We start from the raw sequence: 11,972 nt of genomic DNA, 5'->3' as shown, positions 1-11,972 counted from the left end.
TTATGTCAGAACATCTTATGAACAACCAGATGTCCACAAGGGGGAGACAGAATACAGTCCAAAAGCCAATTCAGTTGGGGCAAGTAGCCCAAAACATATGGCATACAAATACTATCAGTATTTCTAGTAAAGTACTAAATGAGCTTTATGTTTTTCTATTAATATTTTAAATAAACATTACACATACATCTATCTCTCCATTGAATTACTCATAAGCGGGGGGGTCCATGTCTGAATGGGTTATTTCCTTATTAGGAAACGTGGATTGCGTAATGTGTGTCTGACGTCAGAGCAGTCACAAGACCGCGGCGGCAGCAGCAGAACGGAGCGAGGACAGGACGTCGGGTCCGCACTCTGTTATGTAGCGTCTCGAGAGGCACAGCTGACACCATGGCGGCGCAGAATCAGCAGTTGCGGGCCTTTCGGGGCAGAACAGGCGTCTGTTTTCTGTGAAGGAAAGTTTCGGCCAACAACGAATCTCCAGTCCGGCGTGCGCGCACCGTTAGTCGGCTCGCAGCTCGCGCATCCCTCAGCCTCGTTAGCGAGTCACCGATTGTGCCGCTAAGCTAGCAGCGGCTGCTAGCCTTGGCCGGGGGGGGGGGGTTCTTCCTCCTTCGGCGCGGGGGCTGGTGTGTGGGTGATGTTGTCCGTGCTGTCGTACGGCCGACTGGTTGCCAGAGCTGTCATCGGCGGACTCTCTCAGACCGACAGTCGCGACTACAGCCTGGTGACGGCGAGCTGCGGCTTCGGCAAAGATTTCTGCAAAGGCATCCTGAAGAAAGGGACGTGCTACGGGGACGACGCGTGCTTCATCGCCCGGCACAGGTCCGCCGACGTTTTGGGTGAGCGTCTCGCTTCGTTAAACGCGTTTGCACTGTGTGACACGGGCCGCGGCGCTGACGGGAGGTCAGAGGTCAATCAATGGTTGGATTCCGTTTTTACCTGCGGCACAGCGATGCAGGTCTGTTCTCCACGGCGTCCCCGTGTTAAAGAAACAAAGGCGGCTTTTAAAAACCTGCTCTTCCTCAGGGTCTATTTTTTTTTAACCGGCTCTTGGGCACAAAGAGTCCTCGGCTCTTATATAACGTTAAACAACCTGTTATTTAACACGCCGGCGGGACAATTGAGCCCTGCTGAATATCTCTGTCAAAAAGGCATTCGAGCAATCCTGCAATGTAGGACGTCTTTGCGCCAGGTTATTTGTGGACTGTTTGATAAGTTGCAAAGTTTCTCCAGGAGGAGACACAGAGGCGTCCATGTATGGTCCGTGCCGAGGGGGGAAGAGAAGCTCGTTGACCTTACCAGGTCTCCTGTGGGAACAAGTCCTACAAAGAGGATCATGTTTTTCTTCAGGGGGACAAGTGAAGACTTGCAATGGGAAAAAAATGCTCCAACTGCTGTAGACCTGCTTTTAACTGACAGTGACTGTTCTGTACATTCTGTGTCATTTCCCTGCTTTCTTGAACACTGTCTTCTTCTTTCTGTAATTGCCTTTTTTGCATCTTCGTGACAGCGCCCATTGTTCTTCTTTTTATTGTGCGACTGCATGGCGTTGTTGGGGCCTCTCGCAAGGTCCTCACTTGTGAGCAATGTCAAGAATGATGTTGATGATGATCTTGTTGGCATTGGAAAAAAACTTCCCTTGTGGGGCTTAATAAGGTGAATGTTATGAACATCCATTTTAAATAAAACCATTTGGTTTTATCTTCCAGGTGTAGCGGATGGAGTAGGCGGCTGGAGGGACTACGGCGTAGACCCGTCTCAGTTTTCGGGGACCCTGATGAAGACGTGCGAGCGGCTGGTGAAGGAAGGACGTTTCGTATCCAGCAACCCGGTGGGAGTCCTGACGACCAGCTACTACGAGCTGCTGCAGAACAAAGTGCCTCTTCTGGGTGAGTGCAGGGCGACGCCAGCTCTCTGGTGTTATTAGAGAAGGTCGTGCCCTCTGCCGGACCCCCCCCCCCCCCCCCCCCCCCCCCCCGACGCCACATGTTCCTGGGGAGGAGGAGTGTTCATAATAAGGGGTTTGAAAAGATACATAATGCTCAGGCCGCATACTCGATTAAAAAAAAAAAAAAAGTTTATATGCGCACACGTTTGAGCTATTTATTTAAATAAATGAGTATTTGCTCATTCATTAGAACCAGAGATAATACTGGTTCTATGATCACAAGACGACTGGCCTCCTTCATTCCTAAACCTTACGATCAAAGGTACGTTCGGCGGGGACGCCCTTACATGGCATTTTCCGTGCGGTTTGGATCCGAGTACACTGTTTAGGATTACGTTGTTTGTTTTGACCCTAGATGGAGAATTTTCCATCGTGAGTCAGAACAGCCAGATCCCATTGGGAATGTCCCGAGTCCCGACCTGCCTCGTCCCGCTCACTTCCACAATCTCTGCCCTCCAACCCGCTTCCCGACAATGACAAATGTCTGTGAATAACCTCGGTAATACTGACCTCGGGGTCTGCCAGTGTCGGTACTTTTCCACCCCTTTCATCACATGTGCAGCAGGGGAAACAACCCCGTATTGTGCTGTTCCTTCACGGTAGAGGGAATGTTCTTCAGGGTGGCTGCGTGTTGTTTTGCTGGAGTGAAAACGGAGCAGAAAGGGAGTGAGTCACCATGCGTGAGGGTTTTTTTGTGAAGGTTGACCCTTTTTGGAGCATATTCCTTCGTGCCGGATGAGTCACCAGCAGGGTGTGGCTCTACGCTCTCCGCCTGCTCCAACCAGCTCGTGTTTCCCCTCCATCTCCCAGCTGGTGGTCGTCCAAGTCCTAAAACCACCGTGCTGATTGTGTTACATCCTGCTAATCAGCCCCCAAACACGCGTTCTGTGGGTAGCTTTCCATTAATGGAGGCAAACTTTCTAAGCTATGTGAGGCTGAATAGATTCATTTTTTTATGCTGGGTGGAGCTTTGTTTTCATCCAGGCATTGTTAAAAAATGACTCATCTTGAGAATGTTCTGTGCTTGGGGTTAGTGGCTCAACTGATGCAGCACATAAGTCACTTTTTACTTACTTGGATGATTCAAATTGAATGTATCTCTCTCTCTCTGTCCATCTGCAGGCAGCAGCACGGCCTGCATCGTGGTGCTGGACCGGCAGAGCCACCGGCTGCACACGGCCAACCTGGGAGACTCTGGCTTCCTGGTGGTCCGCGGGGGCGAGGTGGTGCACCGCTCGGACGAGCAGCAGCACTACTTCAACACGCCCTTCCAGCTGTCCATCGCGCCGCCGGGGGCCGAAGGGGCCGTCCTCAGCGACAGGTGAGGCGCTGGTGCGGAGGGGAGGAATGTTCAATCTGCCCCGTGGATCCTGATGACAATACAGACCACGTGGTCGCCCTTCCCCCGGGGGCAAAGTCTGAGTGGGCTGCTGACATCAGAGTCCCCGGCCATCTTTTTACTCGCTCAGTCTTCAACGCGGCCGGATTATCTTGAGCCTCTTAAAAGCATTTCCGAAGGAACGGAAGGGGAATGAACGTGAGATGCATGTCAATTAGTGTTTTATTTAACGTTATTCGAACAGCCTTAATTCGGTCTCCTCCTCTTCAGTTGTCGTGCATTTTATATGGTTCGTTATGTGACTTCCTTTTTAAATTTGACACGTTTTAGTTATTTAGTTGAGGGGTTTTCTCTGATGAATTTGCACTCGAGTGCAACAGCAGATTATGTTTCCAATCCTAAATCACCAACATAGCGACCGACTGAAAAGATTGCAAGGGTCATAACTAAAGAGCTCTTAGAATGTCAGGGACAGAAAGTGGTTAATTAAAAGATAAGCTATTTGGAGCATGTTAATGTGCCAAAGGAGCGAGTTACACCAGGTACTTCTGGAAGAGATTTGTGATAAACATGCAGCAAAATATGTGTTTTATTGTGGGATACTTGACCCTCATGTTTCGCCTGAGGAACAGTGAAGAGGCATGCTCCCAGAGGTGAACTTGACACTGGCAGACTGGGTCAGGCCTATTCCTTGAATTCATCTTCATCCTGCACATGTGACTACGTTTCTGTGACCATGTAAAATATCAGTCCCACTGGGTAGATTTTCCTAGCGGATAATGAGCTGTAATCGGTGAGCGTTCCTTCGAGCCGAGATTTAGAAAAATAAATCCGGTCAGACGGACGGGGGTGTGAAAGGGATGGAGGAGAAGCTTAACCGGGCAAATGAATGCGGTCACGACCTTGCCGAGACTTTCAGTTCAGTTTTGTATTTTTAGTTTTCCCTGAAATGTCTCTCTGTGCCGACAGCCCCGACGCAGCCGACAGCTCTTCCTTCGACGTGCAGCTCGGCGACATCATCCTCACGGCCACCGACGGGCTCTTTGACAACATGCCAGATTACATGATCCTGCAGGAGCTGAAGAAACTCAAGGTGAGTCCCCAGCAGGCCCGGAGGCGCCGAGTGCAATCGGACGCGTGCGTCTGCGTTACGGCCGCCTGACGCCTGCCCCGCTTTCTCCCCCCGTAGAACTCAAACTACGACAGCATTCAGAAGGCGGCGCACAGCATCGCGGAGCAGGCCCACGTGCTGGCTTACGACCCCAACTACATGTCGCCTTTTGCTCAGTTCGCCTGCGACAACGGGCTGAATGTCAGAGGTGAGCGTTGCGTTCCATGTGGACCATGTGACTGGTACAATGTTGAAAGCGATATTATCCCCGAGCCTCATTCGGATGGGATACTGATCCTTTTTTTATTGTTTTTTTTTTTTACCAGGAGGAAAGCCAGATGACATCACAGTGCTGCTGTCTATAGTGGCAGAATACACTGATTAGAGGTTGGGTTGCGGGGGGGGGGGGGGAGGAAGAGGAAGGAAGGAGCGTCTTCTGCAGGTTGGACAGCTTTTTCCTGCTGGTCAGGATGAAGGACTGATGACCGATACTCTCCCCATCCTACTGCTGACCATCACCCACTCCCCCCCCCCCCCCCCCCCCCCGTGACCCTTCGTACATGCCCACTTCTCTGTGATTGTGTCTGGCTGACTGAAGGGGGACTGGAGGCCTGGCTCGCCCCCTGGCCAGGCTGTCGTGTTGGCATCCTCCCAGTGTGTGCTCAGTGGGTAATCCCATTGACGGGGATGAGCAGTCATTGGGCGCCGTGGAGATGAGGATCCTGGCTCACATGGACATGTCATAGTTCTCTGGTGGGTGGCTGTGGAGACGGGAGGTGTTCAGACTGTTGAAGCAGGCCCATGCTGGGCAGCTGGCAGGTGAAGATTGAGTCCATCCATTGTGTCAGGAGGGGACGTGCACAGGAGATGGCTGCATTAGGGATGTTCCTGATGATACAGTGGGATTTGGAACAACCTTCGTCAGAAGGCTTGCAACAGGGAGCATTGTGTTTCGTAATAGGAAAGGACCGGTTTGCTGTTATTGCCAAAAAAAGTGTATAAATGTATTAGTTTCTTGGCAGGGTGATCTAATAAGATTTCAAAACGAGCAGCACCTTCCTTTTCCAAACCATTTTGCTGGTTTTAATGTCCTCGTCAAATAGACATTGAGACTGATGCCCTCCCTTAAATCACAGGTGCGGCTGAAGTGATGCGAGTACATGTGATGCGCTCGTGTGTTCCCACTGCCTTAAAAGCACAAAGCTTAATATATCATTTTCATATCATCAGAAAAACATCAGCCCTGTGACAGTTTGTCGTGGGACTAAATATATATTTTGGTGACTTCTTTTGCTCAGTAAGATTGTTGAATTCTTCGTACTGTTCAACATTCAGCTTCCTTTCCTTCTCCTGCAGAGCTCAGATGTTCCGTTGTGTTTCCATTACATTATTCCAGATCTGCACTACCACAACCTGTTTGTAACGTTCTAACAAAGTGCCTTGAATCAGGTGTTGTTGATGCTGGCAAACGTCGAGAATTCTTTAAACCCCAGGCAGCGTGCCAGGCATCCTCAAAACATTATGTAGTTTAGATTTTTATTTTGCTCCTGCATTAAGGAATAGTGTAAAGCCATCTCCACGCTTAGAAGTTCCTCCTGACAGCCACGTCGGGCGCCATTTTGAAATGGGATAGTAAGTGATCAAATTGTGAGTTAAGTTTCATCGCACTGAGGACAATCCAAGTAGCCTTAACAATATCACGAATCTCCCAATGAGATGGTGCTCCCTGACACTTTTCCCCCGTCACTTGTTGTCTTCCTCTCCCAAACCCTTTGTTACAACCAGAGGACGTGTCTGTATATATTTTGGGTATAGAATTCAATGAAAATCTAAAATCTGTACAATATTTAAATAAAGAGTATAGTATTTATTAGCCTGTTGTATTTGATGGCCTTAATATGAAGAATATAAGTGATGCAGAAAACCCTACAGAGGTGTTTCCCTCCGTGGTTGTGTTTTCCTTTTCGAGACATCAGAAGCAGCAGAAGTGGATCCAGTGTCTTTACCTCACTAAACCTGCACTCAGTGGGCCAGAACATGTTATTCTTAAGGACACCTTGTACTCTGAGAACTCACACATTCCTCAGATGTCAGGCATACTACGAGCTACAATCAACAGACGGGTGGGGCGTCTTCAAGCTGAAGTACCGACATCATATTCTCTTTTTCAACCCTTACATGCTACAAAAAACATTTCACACACGGGAATTAAATACATTTATGGATCTGAATATATAATGAACGTCCCCTCAGATTTCAAATTAACACTTAACACATATTAAACTTAACACTTTAAAAAAGGCAAACTTTAAGCAACAAATCTCATTTGAATGCCATAAATTACAAAGAAATCTGCATACCCTTTAAATATATGTTGCAAAAACCTGAGGTGGAGAACGTAGTCATGTGTAATGGCTGTTCTCAGAGTGTAGGGTTATTAGTGTAGTCTTCCTCTTCATCACTGTAAAATGCTAGAACAGCACATGCGTCATCTTCCTGCTCAGACGACAAGGCCCTGAACAGGAGCGAGCAGATCTAAAAGAAAATAGCAACGTAAGTGAGTCTACTGGGTTTTGTAAGGATGTACTTTGCATCAGAATATTTTTTTATAAAGACCTTAGATTCCCAGACCAAAACCAATCAACACAGGACCAACACAAGGTGCCATTCAGCAAAAATAAAGTTTAGGTTTTGCTTGCAGTATTTCCGCCTGGTCTACAACTTTGTGTCAAACCTTTCATGCCTGGCGGCCTCTGAGAAGAAGCAGACGCCAGTCCTCAAGTAAATAACCAAAAACCCACAGGAAGCTCTTGTTACCGTGGAGGAAGGCGGTGTCGTGGCGTCATCGGCTGCACCGAGCCAGTTGGAGGTCTGAGCAGGTGGGTAGACTATCGGGCTTCCCTGGCTGGATACTATCAGCTCCATCACAGCAGGAAGGTCCTGAGGATTTCTGCTGTCTGCCTCACATGAGGCCACAGGAAGAGCAGCAGCAGCAACACACCTGAAGAAAAAGCCCACAACACAATCTGTGGCAAGCCTCTTTTATTTTTTTAATTTGCACCAAATGCTGAGACTTAAAAGTTGTTTTTGTGGGGTCCAGCGCCATGTTTTATAGCAACTATTTAGCTGTGCAGACAACACCTTGTGTGTGTCTCAGTGAAACCAGTCGAGCCACAAGGCTCTGAATGAAAAGCTAAAGAAAGAGCAGCTCAAGAGCAAATAGGTGGAGGGTGAGAAGACAGTCCTGAACAAACTCTATTCAGAAATTAAGAGGAGTAGACTTCTTTGGCAAGAAGATTGAGACCAAGTTGGAGAAAATTCAAATAGAAAATGCACATGATAAGATCTAGTTTTGCCACACTGAATAGTCACAATATTCAGTTAGTTTGACACTAAAAGAGTCAAATAGAATAACAAAGATTCCTAACTTGCCACTATCATTGACTGTGTTGGAGAACATTGTGTGCTCTGGATCATTTGATGCTGAAAGTGTCTTTAAGCCTGGTAACTAAACCCTTTGCATGCGGTGTGTTTCATCAACCTCAGCGAAGCAACCAGACGAGATGTATACACAGGATCGGCAGGAAGAAGAGAGAGGGCTGGTTTTAAGAAGTCTTCAGACAACTTCAGGCTCTTTAGTTGTACTTCAAAAGGCCAGAAGCACCAACACATTTTTTTACGAGCATCTCACACAATTAACAATTTCCGTTGAATACCTCATTGGGTTATGTATCTGCAGACTCAGAGCCGAAAGCACAACAGAGAGCGTTAGCAGAGCGGGACATTGACACTGGTAGAGCGGCCACGCAGACTCACAACAGTGGAGATGTGAGGATTAAAGACTGGCCCACAGGCAGGGTTGTAACCTAACATGCCCTGCACATGCCCTATTCATCTCCATTAAAGACACAAGGCTGTCTGCTATATAATGCTATAATATTCTGCTATAATACTACGCCCTCTTAGTGGAGTTAAAAACAGCCCAATGAGGGCAGGATGTCTTGAATGAGTGCCAGGAGAGAGGTTCCGGTTAGAGCCATGTGAGAAGACTCAATCATCTTTAGGAATACACTGTCAAAGCAGATCTGGGAAACTGGGCCTACGACACTTCAGTTGTGATGCTATCTGGTAAAAATAACAAGTAGATACATTTAAATAGTTTCATCTGTACAGAAACCAGGTCGGATTGGCATTGAAGTATTTCTTACCTGGGTGGTGTAGGGGCCAGTGTCTTTGTAGGCTGAGAGGGGCCCCTGCTGTCAGAGTCGATCAGAGTAGCCAACACCACAGTAGCCTCTAGGACCAGGTCCTCCACAGAGAAGCACACAGGCCTGCAAACAACCACAATAATACACAAATCTCTAATAGAGACCGAAATCCAACTACATAATGTCTGCTCTAAAAAAAAATCACTGTTTCACCAGAAAAGCTCCCCACAGCTGGTCACTTTGTAAAATGGCTCACAAGCCACGGACAAACAGACTTACTTCCCAGCGGCACCAAAGTGGACGGATACAGGAAGAGAAAGTGACTCTGCGAAGGACAGTAAACCCTTAAAGGAAAAACAGAAAAGGAAAAAGGAAGATTCACTGCTAAAAACAGAGGTTTGCTTCTTTTCATCTTTAGACTTGACTGTAACTGCTTAATGGCTAATCATTTTGAGAATAGCAATATGGCATGTATAGAACAAAGAAAACAATAAATGGAAAGTTAACAGGCCGACAAGAACTTGAAGCCTGGCCTTTAATGCTTCCAAACCCGTAGGCCGGCTAATGAGGAGCCTCACAGCGGGGTATCCGAGGAACATTCCAAGACATTGGGGACACGAGCTTTGGGTGTTAATGCAGGTCAAGTCTCATTAGCTGTACTAACACAAGGGAGGGTGTTTATCCAATTGGCCAAACTAAGTCCATTTAGTTTGTTTTTCAAGTCAGTACAGAAGAATACATTTTAAATTAGGGTGTGTTCATTCAGACACTGTACCAAATCCCTTTGGATTATTGAGCACACTATTCTGGAAATAACGTTATAGTTCTCTAGGATCCAATGTTTTACTTAATCAAAATATAAACTGTTTAAGATCAACAGAAGTTGAGCCAGCCATTAAAATTCAGACACATCCCTCCACGGCTTAATAGTTACACATTTCACAATAAACCAAGCAATATGTATCTCTATATTGTCCACAACTCATAACTTCAATTGTTTTGTCTATCTAGCTGTATAAAATGTATAACTATCGGCCACAATGTTTTGGCTATTAGGATACAAAACTGAGAGGAAAGTTTACATGGTGAAAATGTAAGGTCAGGAACAATGGGTATTAACAACACTTTACTATCCAAATGACAGGACCATAAACATGACCTCTAAGACATAGAATACCCCAGGAGCCCGTTACATAACGTACTCACGCACTCAACCACGCACACATGCATAAGCACAATATTTTCATGTGACGGGATAAAAGTCTCCAAAAATAAATGTTCTTACCCTCAACTCTTTCAGACAGAAGGTTATTTCCGTCTCCACTCCGATCTGAAAGTTGTCAAACTCGTCTGGGTGTAAGGACATCTCCGTGTACATATTCTTCATGAGATCTAAAACAGCCGTGAATCCAAGTCAAACAGAATCTGCACAATATTTAAGAATTACATTGTCAGCATTTACATTTTTAAGTCGTTAACTGTTATTCTCAAAGCTAGTGCAACTGAGACTTTTTTTAACAGTTGTGGCATCTTTCACACACAGTATTATTGTTGGCATGGGCCAAATCACAGTGAGACGTTATCTCACCGTTTCCCCCCTCAAAGTAATTTCTCAGACCGACTCTCAGGGGAGTCATGGACAGAGTGATTTCCTCCTGGGACACTGGGAAATGCATCACCATGTCACCAAGAAGCCTGCAGAAGAAAAAAGTGAAAGTGAACCAACCAAAGCCAACAAAGAGCCTCATGTCCACACTGTGCGGCTGATGGGTGATACTTTAATAGAAAGTTGAGGTTGCTAGATAACAGAATAATGAGCAGCTCACCTGGCAGGAGCTTTTATCACATTGGGACAGAGGTGTGAGGCAAACACAGCCTGCAGGGCTTCGCTTTCCTGGAAACATAGGTTGTGGGTCTTAGTGATGCCTATCAAAGGAGAAAAAACAAGAAATTTACAGCACACTGCCACCAAGTGCAGATAATACGTAATGACAGCTCTGCAGCACAGAGCTCATGCTAAACATGGTCAAGAAAAAATTGTTTTTAACATCCATCCAAATGGATAAAAAGATAAAGCCTTTACAATCAATCTTATATTACGTAATTCAATGTTTACTACCATGCCTGCAGAAAAACTGGATCACCACTCGGTCATTGGGAGTGCTGATTGATATCTGACATCGCTCCACGTTGCGCTCAATCGAGGCCAGACACCGGAAAAGAGATAGAACGGACTTCAAAACATAAAGACATGCTTTAGACAAAGACATCCTGACAAATGTGCAGTGAGCAGTGACCACTGCAGTGGCCATTATTGTGTTGCCACCTTGAGCTCTCTACCATGACAAATTTACCTTTATTAACAGTTTACAATGGATTGTTTCGTGGTCCTGCTCTGATACTGATCCCAAGCTGTAGAGCTGGAAGAAGAGAGGCGAGAAGAGGAAGCAGGCGTACGCAGAATGAGCAGAATTCACCGATCTCAATGCCAGCTTTAAAACAAAGACAGAGAAAGAGTATATTAAGTGAATCGCCTGTAGGGAGACTGGAGGCACAATGCTCAGAGATCAATATAGAGGCATGTTAAAAAAAAAAAAATAAGATGGATTTTATTTTAAATATACCTGAGGAGGGGGAAAGCAACAAAAGCAATTAGTCAATATTCCGTGTTACTCTGTTGGTAGGTTAAGAAAATGATTTTAGCATAAAGTGCGACTTGGTGTTGCTCACCCCTCTCACCATGGGATCCAACCACAGTTCCTCTCCAATGCGTGACAGGGCATGAATGGCCTTTCCAAACGCTGCAACACAACAAAGCGTCCTCCAGTGTATGGTTTAACAATAAAACGTCACATGTTGCAACGTTAGCTTTTTCCTACAATAATACGTGGGTAAACTTCCTCACTCCCATTAGACGCTAAGTTAAGCTAACGTGACATTAGCCAAACTAGCATTTCTTTTCTTCACAACTTAACGTTAATGTTCTACAGGCCTCACCTGAGCTACTAACGCATACAACATTTTATTAATTCTTAAACACAAATTCACAATATGAAGCTCGCTTTGTTTACCCTCTACCTTTCACACCACTTCCCTCGAGAACACAGTTCATATCCGCTGGTGTCCGATGTCACGTTTGCCGCTGACGTTGTTGTCGGATCTGCGCCTCACGAGACGCCGTCTAACCGTCAGCGCGGGAAGACGATGCTAACAAGAAGTATGCTAACTGGTAAAGCTAAGAGAAGGTAGTGACCATATGAGGGCTGGAAAGGCTTCAAGAGGCCCCTCCAAAACATCACTCCAGGCCGAATCACTTTATACACAGATAGAGAAAATCTTAAGGTACTTAAAGTGACTTACATA

General features: G+C 46.2%; 2 protein-coding genes across 2 annotated transcripts; one reads left to right on the top strand and one right to left on the bottom strand.

The window, feature by feature from the left end:
- Positions 1-273: 273 nt before the first annotated feature.
- pptc7a (protein phosphatase targeting COQ7 a) lies at positions 274-6,274 on the top strand. Its single transcript, XM_037482601.2, has 6 exons — positions 274-842; positions 1,713-1,892; positions 3,074-3,272; positions 4,260-4,383; positions 4,480-4,609; positions 4,728-6,274. The coding sequence occupies exons 1-6, from the start codon at positions 641-643 to the stop codon at positions 4,784-4,786; spliced, it is 894 nt and encodes a 297-aa protein (XP_037338498.2). The 5' UTR covers positions 274-640; the 3' UTR covers positions 4,787-6,274.
- A 38-nt stretch (positions 6,275-6,312) lies between these two features.
- rad9b (RAD9 checkpoint clamp component B) lies at positions 6,313-11,815 on the bottom strand. The gene is made up of 11 exons (XM_037482596.2): positions 11,688-11,815; positions 11,340-11,410; positions 10,964-11,101; positions 10,729-10,843; positions 10,436-10,535; positions 10,198-10,304; positions 9,895-10,001; positions 8,889-8,953; positions 8,610-8,732; positions 7,219-7,402; positions 6,313-6,936 (listed from the first exon to the last, which is right to left on the bottom strand). Exons 1-11 carry the CDS (start codon positions 11,719-11,721, stop codon positions 6,823-6,825), a joined length of 1,158 nt encoding a protein of 385 aa, XP_037338493.2. The 5' UTR covers positions 11,722-11,815; the 3' UTR covers positions 6,313-6,822.
- Positions 11,816-11,972: the final 157 nt, after the last annotated feature.

This window comes from Pungitius pungitius, chromosome 5 (assembly GCF_949316345.1).
Source record: "Pungitius pungitius chromosome 5, fPunPun2.1, whole genome shotgun sequence".
Taxonomy (NCBI): Eukaryota; Metazoa; Chordata; class Actinopteri; order Perciformes; family Gasterosteidae; genus Pungitius; species Pungitius pungitius.
The sequence above is the reverse complement of the archived record's forward strand: the minus strand, read 5'-3'. Positions and strand labels throughout refer to the sequence as shown.